At 28.3% G+C, this 13990-nt stretch overlaps 1 protein-coding gene across 1 annotated transcript in view; it reads left to right on the top strand.

Annotated features, from left to right (window-relative positions):
* Amun (protein amun) overlaps window positions 1–9043 on the top strand; it is a 31802-nt gene extending 22759 nt beyond the window's left edge. The window contains exons 5-6 of the mRNA XM_075375459.1: window positions 1424–1608; window positions 5103–9043. Coding sequence (XP_075231574.1) covers window positions 1424–1608; window positions 5103–5330 — 413 coding nt within the window. The 3' untranslated portion in view covers window positions 5331–9043. The remainder of the gene's footprint in view (window positions 1–1423; window positions 1609–5102) is intronic.
* The last annotated feature ends 4947 nt before the right edge of the window (window positions 9044–13990 follow it).

Genomic DNA, 13990 nt, shown 5'->3' with positions numbered 1-13990 from the left:
TGGGCTTTCATGTGATATATCACTTAGCAAGATTTGAAAAAAAAATTTTTCTTCCTAATGTGTTGTACATGTGGTAAATATTTCATAATGTGAGTGCGATGTAATCATGGTGAAATAAAAATAATAAACTTGTACGTACTCGCTACTTAACTGCAATTCATATAGTAACAAAGATATTTACAGAAGAATTACACAGTGTATACTTCTTTTTACAACTTCTGGTTAGCATTGGCCACTTCTTGCTTTGAGAGTTTATAAACTCTTTGTGTTGGATTTACCCTGGGATCTACTTTTGAAATAACATCACTGCGCTACATAGATTAAGAACATACTCATAGTCTGGGTAGTAGAAGGAAGGTGAAGGTCCATGTGGATATAAGGACTTCATCTTTGCTGTTTGATTTTCCTAATTTGAGTGTAGAACACACCCCAACCGCCAATGTCCATCATATTTGCAGATCAAGAACACAACCATTTCTGTGAATTTAAGATCATCAATATTCGTTGTGCTTGCTACTGTTGAGTTAGAAAATGAAAACTCTCACACACCTGATTCTTGTTCAGTGGAAGAAAAGAGTGGAGTTTCTGAGTACCTGATATTTGTCATTGTCATACCTTGTTGTCATTGTCCTATCTACGAAGCCTCTTCTCCTTTATGCTGTTCAATTCTACTGTTATGGAAATGTAATGACTCATTGTAGATCATTTGAAGATTTGCTCTAGCTGCAAGTCTTTTAACAGACCCACACCATCATTTGCACTTTTGTCATGAGATGTGGTAAAAAATGCACTTGCTTTGATCCCAAAGTCTGATTCATAGTAACAGAGGTTGAGAAAATTGAGTTTGTTTTCGTACTGAAACTTGTAAATTTTATTTAAATCAGTGGACATGAATTTGGGAAGCGCATTTATTTTTGTTGATTTGATGTGGAATGATCTGATACTCTATTCCCAGTTAAGGATTTTTTTATGGGGGTTTTATTAAGAATCAGTTTTGTGTACTACCTTTGCCTGCTGATCTTGTTGAGCTATTATTATTATTTATATATATATATTAAGTCAAATTAACATTGCAGCTGCAGAAGTAACACCTGACTTGCTGGCTACAGTCTGGAATGAAATCGACTTCAGGAGGGATTTATGACACATTACAAGTGGAAGCCATATTGAACCAAAGTGAATTTGGGGTGACAAACTTGATGTTGTTTTTCTACAAAATGAGACCTCAACTAAATCTGTATTATCTCCATAAATTTTTTATAAGCTTTTAAAGTTGTAAAGTCCTTTTTGAATCACCCGGGGTGTTTTAATAAGATTTTATAGCTGATGTGTTGAGTGTTTCTGTATTAAACGAGGTAGGTACAGTAATTCTAATTATTTCATTTTTGGTGGTTTTTTATTTGTATTTAATTTCTTGTTTCAGCTTCAAATGGTTGGTGGAGTCCACATAGAGTTGAACTCGCATTATGGACACATTACATCGCATCTGAATTGAAACCGGACCTACTTGATGGTATACCGAACGGTAATACGCCACACCAAAATGGAGATACTAACTCTAATAACTCAACACAGGATGCCTTGATTAATCCAACACAGCCGAGTTCTGTAAGTTAAGATATCCCATTAATTTGAAAATTTGTATATACATTCCATTTATTGCTGATTTTTCTCAAAATGACAAACCATTCATCGGTTTGAGATGAATCACTTTGTATCAGAAAATAAATATTTAAATGTTTGAGTTTGCAATTTAAAAAAGTCATTCATTAGGTTGTTTGTTAAGACTATAACTTTAAATACGAATAAATTATTTCATTGTGTTTTTGGCAGATTTCACATTGCTAATTGTGCGGAACTGTTTTTATTAGTGGAAATAATAGTATTTCTGTTGGCTCACAGTATGGAATTTATGGGTATATGAGTTAGATGGATAATTAATTCTGAGGTGCTACCAAATTGATTACATCTGCTAAAAAGTGAGATCATACTATTTTACTTTGAAGAATCATCTAAATTTTTCATTTTTATTAAATATTTATTATGTCTATTATTCATATTTGAAAAAATATTATCTTCAAAATAAACATTCTTTTCATTTTTTTTTTTTATTGTTTGGAGCATATAACATATATGGATCATGTAGATCATATATGGATCATGTATTTAGTAACTGGTGAATTCTAATTAATTGTTTTTCCAAATGTTGTAAAATAGTTTTTCCCTTAAATCTCTATTTAGTAAGTGGAGAATTATAAATTAATTTGTTTTTACAAATATTGTTAACTAGATTATCTCTTAAAATTAACAATAGTCACCATTCAAAAAGGGCTTATTATACTTGCAACATAACATACTTGCTATTACTGTTTCAAGTATTTATATTTACTATACGTTTCATATACACTCAAAAGTAAGTGTCTTTTTTATGTTCTGGCACAACAATGAAATATGACTTCCCTTTTATCAAAATTGATCTTGCAGAGAAAATTAACCCAAAATATATTAACTGGGTCATAAATGTGTAAGAAAGAACAATTACAAATATCCATAAAAATTTTTCTTATTTTTCTGAAAATAGGTAGATAATAGTGTGCCTTGTTTTGCTTTTACACAGGCTCCAGCTAATTTGCTGTCGTATAATCCATAACATTTTTTTAACCGTTAGTTCATTTCCATCTTTTAATTTGCATTCTGCAAAGGTTTAACTTTTGCTATTATAATGTTATCACAAAATGGTTCTGTTAATTGTTAAAATAAACTATTTTCTGATTTAATCCTGCTGTATATTTAATATTTCCAACATCTGTAATAAGATTTCCAATAATTCCCTTTTAAAAATCTATTTAAAATACCTTATATGGTTTTTTATTTTTATTTCCATTTCAGTTAAATCTTTAATTGTAACTTCTTGTTTGCTTTTGGGTTTGTTTGTTTTGATGTTCATTTTTATTCAAAAAAATAATATTTACTCATACTAATCTTGTAATTCTGTGAATAACGTAATGCCTTAGTAGAATTTTTTAAGGAATTGAATTTTCTGTTTTTTACTCATTTCATACAACTCGCTGTTCCTTTTCATTAATTAATCTTTTTTAATAAATTCTAGATTAAGAATGTTGTGGATTTCATTTTTCTTTTTTTTTTCCAATTTGAATTATCAGCACACCTGCTTCTTAGCCAGAACTTGTAAGATGTTAGAACAGTTAAATTATTTATAATTTGCTCATTATCCATTTAAATTAAAAATATATTTGCTATTGATGTTACAAAACTAAAAATACCAGTTTGTTTCTAAACTATCTTGTCAATGATTTCTCTCTTCTCCCAAAAACATTTTTTTTAATTTTTTTTCATTCGACTTTGTTTTTGGAATGAAAGAACGAACATCAAGAGATATGGACATTAGCCTGGTGGAAATCTGTAGCATGTGAAAAGGTACCATGCCTGAGTGGGATTCAAACCCAGGACCTCCACATGACACAAAATGCCGAGACACTACCTACTGGGCCACGTAGGTCGCCTAACTGTTAATTCCCAGAATTATCATTTGTAAACTTGTATAAATCGGTATTAAAGGGCTAGTTGTCCAGTCAAAGGGGTTTCTTAATACCTGTAGATCTACTTAAAGTAAATTATTTATTCTAAGAAAATAAATGTGTTTACAGTAGAAAGAATCTGAATTTTCTATTTTATCTCCAAGCCATACTTAATTACATAAGAGGTGGATCAAAAAATAAGTTAAACTCTTGCCGTGTTCTTGAACTGAATAGGATATTAGTGTCTTGTGGTGGCAGCACTGGTTGTGTTGTTGTCTTCACACTCCCCCAGCAGCAATTCTGTATGACATTCAGTACATGTGTACTGTCATCAACATGGCATGTCTTCTAGAGGTTTTTCGTCCAGCATAGAAGCGCATTCAGTAGTTTGATTTTTGCATACGTTTTGCATCTGCTCTTTCTTTTCTTCAATGTTATTCCAGGACTGGTCTACAATTTTTGAAACAGATCATCACAGAGGATGAGAGCTGGCTGCTTTATTACACTCCTGAGGCTAAACGAGCATCACATGAATGGAGACGCAAAAATTCACCGCATCCAAAAAAAGTGAAAACTTTCCCGCATGTTGGAAAGGTTATGCTGAGAGTCTTTTTTGATTCTGAGGGAGTTGTTTACAGTGAATTTATGCCCTGAGAAACAGCAATCAATGCCAAATTTTACTGTGAGAAAAAATTTGCGTAAAGCCATTAAAGATTAGAAACCTGGAAGATTGAGCAATGGGGTCGTTTTTTTTCACAACGCTACTCCTCATTCAGCTCATGTGATAAAGGAGTTACTGCAAAAATTCAAATGGAAAGTGTGATCTCATCCGCCTTACAGCCCTGGCCTAGCACCCTGCATTTACCACCTGTTTGGTCCTCTCAAGCAAGACCTGGGAGGAGAGCATTTCACTAATGATGAACTGAAGGATGCGGCCCTTAAATGGTTGAAGGAAATTGAATGAAATTTTTATGAGAGTGAAATTGAAAATTTTGTCACAAGGTATGAGAAGCTTGGTGATTATGTCAAAAGATGAATAAAAATATGTAGTTTTTTGTTCAATAAAAAATAAAGTTTTATGAATATGTGTTTGTTTCATTGAGCAGGTGTAACTTACTTTCTGATCGTCTCTTGTATTATAAAAAGGTTTTATTTATTATCTTTGGCTCTATTTTAAAGGTCTTTATTTCCTTGTTTCATTGACACTGAACAATTATTATAAAAAATATGAACGCAAAGGTATATTAAGATTACCTCCAAACACGACTGTAAAAGAAGTTTTATTCATGATTTAAAATATATACAATTAAAAGATTAAATATTATTGCCTGTAGCTGTGGCTGCAGCACAAAAATTTGATAAAATATATAAATATAGCTATTAAAAGGTTGATAAAATTACATAGTAAATTTAATTTTTACTAATATGTAAATATACATGTATTGTAATGCCTACAATGTTATCAACAGTTTTATATATAGTATAGTTATAGTTATTCGGTGTTATCTACAGTTTGTTTTTTTTAATTATTTGAATGTTTGTTTCTTTTTTTACGTTTTTAAGGATGGACTGGAGTGTTCAGATGAAAGTAATGTAGATTCTACAGCAAATGGTGCTGAGGGTTGTACTGCGCTTGAAGATCCGACCGTCGATGAAACGACAACCACTTCTTTTCCTGAAGAGGATTCGCTGCCACCTTCTGCATCTGCATCTGTTTCTGCCTCAGCGTCTGATCAAGATTCCAGTCTTCAGGAGGAACCACCAACTAAAAAAACAAAACAAGACAAGTGATGAATGACCATTGTTGATGAAATCATATTATTATGTCATCGTCATTTAAACTATTATTTTTATTGATTATTATAACAACTGAAGCGGGACTTTTGGTTTTTCAACCTCTTTATTATCTATTTTTTCAACATTGCTATGAGTAGTATATTCAACAGCAACTAGTACTGTTATAATTTGTTATTATCATTTTAATTATAATCGTCGTTCGAAACCATCATTTGTAATGATCATTGTTACTATTACTACTATTATTACTGTTATTTTTATTGTTTTGGTCTATAATCTCGTGGTTGTTGCTACGTTTTTGTCACTTCTTTCGTGTACGAGTTGACTCTATATCACATTATTATTATTACATCAGTAATTTGTTAGTCTGTTAGGTATGGATTTACTTTCTGTAAGTATACTCTACTGAAATGTAGTAGATAATGATTTATAGAAATGTCAATAATGTACACACATAATCTTTCTATATAGGATACATACACATCTCACCCTATATTTACTACCTCTTTCATAATTTTTTTTTTTTTCTTAAAGCGATATACTATTTATTGTGAAACTTTATTTCTAAATTAGTGGTAATATTTTTTTTGTACCATATAGAAAATGTGGCAAGGTAAGATTCTGGAATGAAGTGTTAACACTGTAGAAATTATTAATTCATTAAAAATTTTTATTAATTTTATGATCACATTCAGTAATTAACCTAGGAGAAATGTATAATTTGTAGTACATATTGTGAGTGTATAGATCACAGTTTGTTTAGTATTCTGTACCCTTACAAAATACATTTTTCTTGTTGCTCTCATCGTAGCCTAATTTTGTACTTTTTAAGTAGTCATTTTTCTTTGAGCTATGTGGTAATTTGACCCCTTTTGATGGCAGTGACAATTCTAGGAAGGCGGTTCCAATTAGAAATGGTTGCAGTCTCTAATATACCTTTGGAAGTGTTTTTACTTACATAAAGATTTACATTCATCAGCTTATTATCTATAAAAATCAGTTCTTTTTTTTTGTCTGTATCAGTATTCTCAAATATATATATATATATATACTTTTATTTTTTTGTATTAAAAATAATCTGAAATGATTTGGTGCTCAATTACTCTCAGAAAGTTTTGATCATGTAAGGAAATATATTTTTTTAATTTTATTGTCTCGCTTGTAGATGAAAGAACTGATCATATTATTTATTCTTTTTATATATATATTTTATTTTTTTTTTAAGAGAAAAGACAGGTTAATTAGTGGTTTATTTTGTTTGATTTTAATATGTTGTGTGCTCATTTTTTATTTGTATGTTCTTGAAGATGTTCATAAATCTGTGGTGGTGTGATTTTGAAGCTGTTTTATGGATCTTATAATTTAGTTGGCCGTCATCAGTCCGAGGTAGTATAAATTAAAAATAAATTAGGGAATTTGATGAAATATATCTTCCTGTTTTCTGTTTCTTTAGTTACATTCTGACAACAAAAACATAACGGATTAGTTTCTAATAATTATATGAGTTATGTTATTGAATTTTTGATATAACTATTGTGAAAGAATGTTAAAATTTTCTTCTTTTTCTTTGTTTAAAGAAAAATGTATGTACAATGTAGTAGCAGTTATAATTATGATTATTATTGCTGTTTTGGTTATTTCAGTTCATGCAAGGTGAAGTTTTATTTTTTAAGTTTTTTTTTTATTTTTATTTTTATTGATATTTTATTATTAATATTATTTTTGATTAGTTAATTTGTGTAAATGGCTCCATGTAGTAATTTTATGTTGCCTTTTAATTTTTTTTTATTAAAAATTAATTTGTAAGTTTTATTTTAGGTTTATTATTATTGTTCCATCTGTTTTGAAGTTTTTATTATTGTCATTTAAACAAAAGTCACTGACAGAGGAGTTTTTTTAAACCATTAGGAATATAATGTTAGTGTGAGGCAAGATTGTCAATTTACATTAAAACTTTGATGAATGCCCTGTCTGAGCCATATCTGGCTGGTATTAATATGAAAGAACAGCTATTTCTTTTCTGTCTAATTTTTTTAATGTTTATTGTTTATTTAACCGATTTATTTTCTATAGTTTTAGTAAATGAGAAGACGATAAAAAATTAAAAACATTGTGGGAAATATTTTTTCATATTAGCACATAACTACTCTGATATACCAGATAAGTTGCCGATACGTTCTAAAATTTGCTATTCATTAGTCTATGTGGATTAATGTTTCCTTTTGTCCGTTTGGTAATTTTAATATAGATGCTCTGAGTGTACTTGCACTGTGGATGAGTACAGAGCGATAAAATGCTTTCTGTGATCTAAAAGAGGTCAGATTCTGAATTTCATAAGTTATAGGTTCAGAACGGTGTAGTATTTTACCTCTGGGTAGTCATTATAAGCATATTTAACACCATTAAATGTTGACCGATCAGAACATGTTCTTCATTCTTATGGTGCTTTATTATTAATCATTGTTTTGACTGACCTGTCAAATTCAGATTTGATATGAAAGCAATCTGTTTCAAATGTACAACCGATTAATGTTAAAAGTAATTTCATGACTTAATCTGTCTCAAAACAAGACATATAACTTTGTGACTTTTCAATGTTTTCTATGATAGTGTGTGTGTGGCTGTCAGTTATGTTCCTTCTTGTTTAATGCTTGTGTTACTTATTAAATTTCTCACTTCATTTGTAGGCATTATAATTGTAAAATACTCTCACTGTATTTTATTAGCTTTAATGAATATAAGAATCTGAAATTCTAGTTATTAAAAACATTTTCTTCTGCGGTACTCTTCCTTAGTGAAGAAAAATGAGTACATGGTTGTAATATAAAAGGAAACAAAGATGTTTATGGAAACCTATACCAAGCAAGTCTTTTATGTCAGCCTCTGTGATTCAGTAAAAGCCAAGTATGTTGCCTCATAAAGAAAATTAAGTTTTTTTTTAAGTTTTGCAAGTAGTATGAACTTGAATCTGTTATATTTAATCATTTTCATTGAAATAACTGAGTAACTGATTTTACAGCAAGTGCAGTCTTTTGTTGACATGCTAACTACCTAATTACCATTACCTAATTACCATTTTTCTTCTGTCGGTTTTGAAGAAAGATAATTCAATTCTTTTTTACCACTGAACAGCTTTATACAGAGTTTTAGCCCTTGTTTTAAGGACTTAAATTCAACAGTGCAAGACAAAGAAGTTAATTTTGATGGTATTGTTATAAAGTCTTACATTTGGATTTCTGTATTTTGTAATTTATAATCTACATTATAAACTTTTAAAATACAGATAAAAATATATAACTACAACTTAATGCTTGATGTTTGACTTGTTTTTAGGATTAAATTACTAGAAATTATGTATTCAGCCATTCTAGCTTTGTTGACAGGCACACACATACATTTATTGATGTGTAGCTGACAGATACCGTGTTTGTTTTTTGAAAAAGGAATAATATAGAAAATAACTTGTTTTTATAGGTGTTATATTGAAATCATATATCGACCTATCTATGGAAGAAGAAATAAATTTTAGTAGTTTAAAAAAGCTACATGTGTTTTAAGTGAATTTTGTTATTTGATAAAATCATTAAGTAAATTTTAATACTATTAATGATCTTGTGTTTAGTAATAATTACAATTTATTTTACATTGTTGATACAATGAAAACTGTACAAGAACGATCTGTAATATTTTTATTTTTTTTATTTATATATCGATGCATTGGAATAAATTGTATAAAAAAATGTATTTGTGCTAGTGTCGTTATTTTAATTGCCATTTTGACGACATACATTTTTAAGAATAATTCATTTTAAAAATTAAATAAAGAAAAATAATAGATTCATTTCTAGTTTTATATTTATTTATAACATTAAATTCATTACATTGAAAAGAAAAAATAATAAACTGCACATAATAATAGTTTACATTATTTAAAAGTAACAATTTTGAATTCTACATGTTCAGCTGCGATATGTAAAAGCCATCGGTCATTGTTTGTTTATTGAATTACCAGACGGTAAAATATATCTTCATCATTGTGTATTTTTGAAATTCATTTTTCTTGATTATGTTCTATCTTTTATTGATCTGTAATAATTTAAAATTACGTTTGAATTTTACTTCTATAGCTTGATTAGTTTTTTTTTAAATGGTTCTTTTTCAATATGAATGCACTTTTAACACACATACTATCATTTTATTTTTGCCTTTAATATAATAATAAATGTATTCTTTTATACCTTCCTATTTATTTTACAACTTACATTTTCTTCAGTGTTCATATAACATTTTCTTGCTGTAATGAAAGGGTAAAATGTAAATGGTTGCTTCATGTATAACAAAAAGCAATTTTTTAAGTTATTAATATTGGATGTGAGATGTATATTATTGAACCTTATTTAAATTAAACTTTCCAATATTACAATTTGTTACGTAACACTTAATCTAGACTCACTTTACTTCTAAAATTACTGATAACAAGTGTGCTTAGATGTTATTTTATGATATACCTGTCAAACCTCTATGTTACATGATCACAAGTTCATTTTCATGTATATGCAATGCTTTTTTTGTCAAGATTACAAGCTTTAGGTTTGAATTATGGTATAGGTAATGTGTTTTTTTATGTGAAATTGCAAAGTTTACTTAACAGAGGTTGCTTGTTCAGTTAAGGTCTTATCTATACTATCATATCGGCTATTGAAAATGATTGTGTATGTGTGTGTGTGTGTGTGTAAAGTAGTAGTATTTACAGTCTTTTTTGTGTTTTTCGTAACTTATTATGAAACTGATGTTTCATAAATTATTAGTCACACAAACGCACTAAGTTGTGCTAAATTTAAAGCACTAGTGCACTGTCATGCACCTACACACACATAATGCATATTCAAAATAATATTAAATATATGTAAATATATAAGTGTGATGAACAGAAATGTTTATTTTAAACTTTCATAAAATTGGAAAAATGTGGTGGTATGTTGTTTTATATATATATATATATATATCTTTTGTTGTGTATTTTAATCTCTTAAAAGTTATTTTGGATTTTCCTTTAATTTACATAGGGTATATTTTTATAATCATTATTTTAAGTTTGTCATAGTATTTCTCTATAACATGTGATTATATGTATGTGGAAAGTTAATATTAAGCCATGAGTTTGTTAAAATTTAATTTATAAGATATACTCTTTTTAAATTCAATTATTTATAATGAAGAAAAATTGATAGAGAATGATAACACCTTCAAAAGATACCCTTTAAGAGGGTAATATCCAAGAAAACTTTCTTGGACCCATTTCTGTGGGTTGAACAGCTTAATTTATTATTCTTTCAACCACTTTTTCCACGTTAATAGATATTATCCATGGTGTTATCAGATAAATATTTATCTGTTAACATTTATTGATTTTAATATGTTATATGTGTGTTTTCAATTAATTGCATCTACAGAACTCCCAGCATATTTTATAATTTCTAATTATTTCATACAACATAATTTGGTTTTTAATTCAATTGACAAACAAATGTATCTTGCGACTAGGATGGTCAATCAAATTATACATATTACCATAACAACAGCTACCTTCACCTGCTGACTTGTTTAGAACTGGACTTTCTTCAGTAAAAATTTCTCAGAACTAGGACAAAGATAACAATAAATTACATTCTGAATGCTTTCCCCGCTGATTATCTCTGGAACTAGCATACATGCAGAAACAAAGTACTGATTTTTAATTAAATACAATCGGATCTGTCATTTGATTAGTTTGTTATTCTCTATTCCTTCCTCTACTAGGCTGACTTAAACTATGTAGGATGTGATTTCATGTCTGAACATATTTAGATAACTGAACATAAATAATATATGGATTAGCATAGTTCTTTTGACAAGAATCTGGCATTAGCTTCTGTATTTTCAGATTAATTCACATTAAAATATGTTATTAGTTAGTATTTATCATTCCTCTTTTAGTATAGTAATTTATTATTTTCTATCTAGCCTCTTTTTATACATCAATGTTTTGAGTAAATAATATTTTTAAAGGTTTCTTTATAAAATTAAATCTACATTCAGTAATAGTCTATTTCTCCATCGCATTAAAGCTTTCTCTGTGTGTGTCGGTTTGATCCTCCTTACTTTGTTCATCCTTTGTAATTTTTACTATCTAAATAATAAAATTCTGTAACTGTTGCTGTTTTCTGTCATTTACATTTTTTCCCTGTCAGATTTATTTTCACAATGAATATCTCTTGAAGCAATGAATTCGTATGGTTCAGTATTTCTTCTAATTTATTTTTGTTTTTTGTAAAAAGAACCAATGTTATCTGTGAGTCTTTATATCTTTATTTTCTCTCCTTGTATTTTTACTTTGCACTCAACTTTTTCACTTTCAATTACAGGTTTTAGATAGAAGTTATAGTCAGTGTTATTAGATAAAAGTTAAATAACATATGGGATAAAGTAAATCCTTGTTTTTTTCCAAATAAGAGGATGACGTTCTTTTTATACATGTTGCTGCAGATTAATTAAATGAAAGAAATTTTTTAAATATAAAGCTTACTATCAACTATTTTAATTGTATTTTATAAAAAAAAATTTATTATTAAATTTTGAGAAATATCAGTTAACAGGCACATAAATATCAGGCACAGATGATATTCAGTAAAGAAGTGTACTATTAATTTTTTTCTTTCCTGCATTAGTTCTGACAAATTCTTTACTATAAATATTAATGACACTTAGTTGTGTTTATTGTATGGGTTATAAAAATTGTTAAAATATAACTATTAGAAAAGTGTTTTATTTATTTGTGTAAATAAAACATTAAAATGTGTTCTATTTTCTGTTCACCTCTCTCTTTCTCTCTCTCATATATATATATATCACACCTGTTTTAGAGAAAAGGGTGGTGGATGATGACTAGGTGTTTAATGTTTTTTTGAGTTTATTGTTATAGTAATTTTTTAATTGTTTTCTGAAATAAAGTTGATAGTAAGTAATATTTTCTTTGTGTATATAATTTAGTGGTTGTAAATGGTTTTACAGACTTGATTGTTTCTGCCATATAAAAATAACATGGATCTATATTCATGCAAATAAATGGGTAACTATTATGCCGTATATGAATCTAATTAGCGGCTTAATTTGTTGGATTCTGTATTGTAGAAGAGATCTTAGAAATTTTAAAAAATTTAGAAACAGATTTATGGTGTTCACCTAACAATAATATGCAAAAATTGCTAAAATGTCAGCGTCAAATATATATATATATGCTGTGTTAGTAGAAATCTTATTGTACAACTGAAGATAGTCCTACTTATGGGTAACAAAGTTTGATTGATTAAAAAACTGTTGCTTTTGTGTTAAAATAGGAAATTTATAGGATTACATGGAAATCATATTGAAATGTGAAAATTCATAATCGTTTGAAATTTCCAAAGCGTTATTTCTATTAGTGTTATTCTGAAAGATTATCACTCATATATATTGTTTAAATTAGATTTATTTTGCAAAGTATATTGTGTGTTTTAATATTTTTTTAACCAGATGTAGAAATATTGCAAACCCCTGACATTAATTGTAATCATAAGTTGTGTATATTTCCATTACTTCCCATATCTTCAACTCTTGTTTTATAGGAAAATTTCTTTTTTTTTGATTTGCTTTATGAATGTTGATAAATTAAAGTTTCAGTAATTCTGTCACTCTGATTGTGTTTTTAATCTTTGTCTAAAAACTTAAATATTAAATTTCACTTTTTATGTCACCAGTCCAATTTCCTAATGTCGGAGGGTGATTAACAATCTATTGTATTAGATATATTGATGATTGTTTTCTCCAAGAGGAATAATATTCTCTGTTGAGTCATTATTCTCCAGTTAAAATTTTGAAGATTGCATGTGCATGTAACATGCAACTTGTTGACGGGCTTGTATGCTGATCAAACATAAGTCTCATAATTTTGCAGGTACAATTTACATCTTCCTTCAGTTACATGTGATCAATGCGTTCATATAATCGACAGGCAGATTAAAATGTAGTTATTCTAAATACAGATTACAAATTAATATTAATCTTGGTGACTTAGACATCTATATCACTGACTGGAAAACTGTATATCCAGGGAGCAATTATCAATAAAAGGTTGGATTTTCACAACAAAATAGAACTATCGTACATAGTGTTCAGGAAAAGCCGTATGCTTTCACGGATTTTTTCTATAAATGTTTTTGAATTAATAATCTCAATAAAGAAAATTTTTTAATATATAGTGAATAATTTAATAGTGATGAAATTCAAGTCTGATTTTATTAAATTTATGGCATTTAACGTAGTATCATTGTGCTGTAATTTATGTTCTGTATGCACTTATCCTATAGATAGGATTAATAGATTCTGAAAAGTAGATAAAAGCAGAGATGAAGATATGGGTACTTCCTAAAGTAGTACTTTTTAGTGACTGAAGAAAGGTGATTATTTTATAATTTTTTGCTATTAGAATTACATCTATATTTACTTCAATGCAATTACAGTATGAGAATAAAGCATAATAAGTATAAAAAAATTTGCATGTACCTTAATAAATAGAGTTGTATTACAGCTTGCCTTAAAAAACTGTTAATTAAATCACAATTTTAATGGTAGTAGTA

Source organism: Lycorma delicatula, chromosome 9 (genome assembly GCF_047948215.1).
Source record: "Lycorma delicatula isolate Av1 chromosome 9, ASM4794821v1, whole genome shotgun sequence".
Classification (NCBI taxonomy): domain Eukaryota; kingdom Metazoa; phylum Arthropoda; class Insecta; order Hemiptera; family Fulgoridae; genus Lycorma; species Lycorma delicatula.
This window is presented reverse-complemented; position numbering and strand designations above follow the sequence as displayed.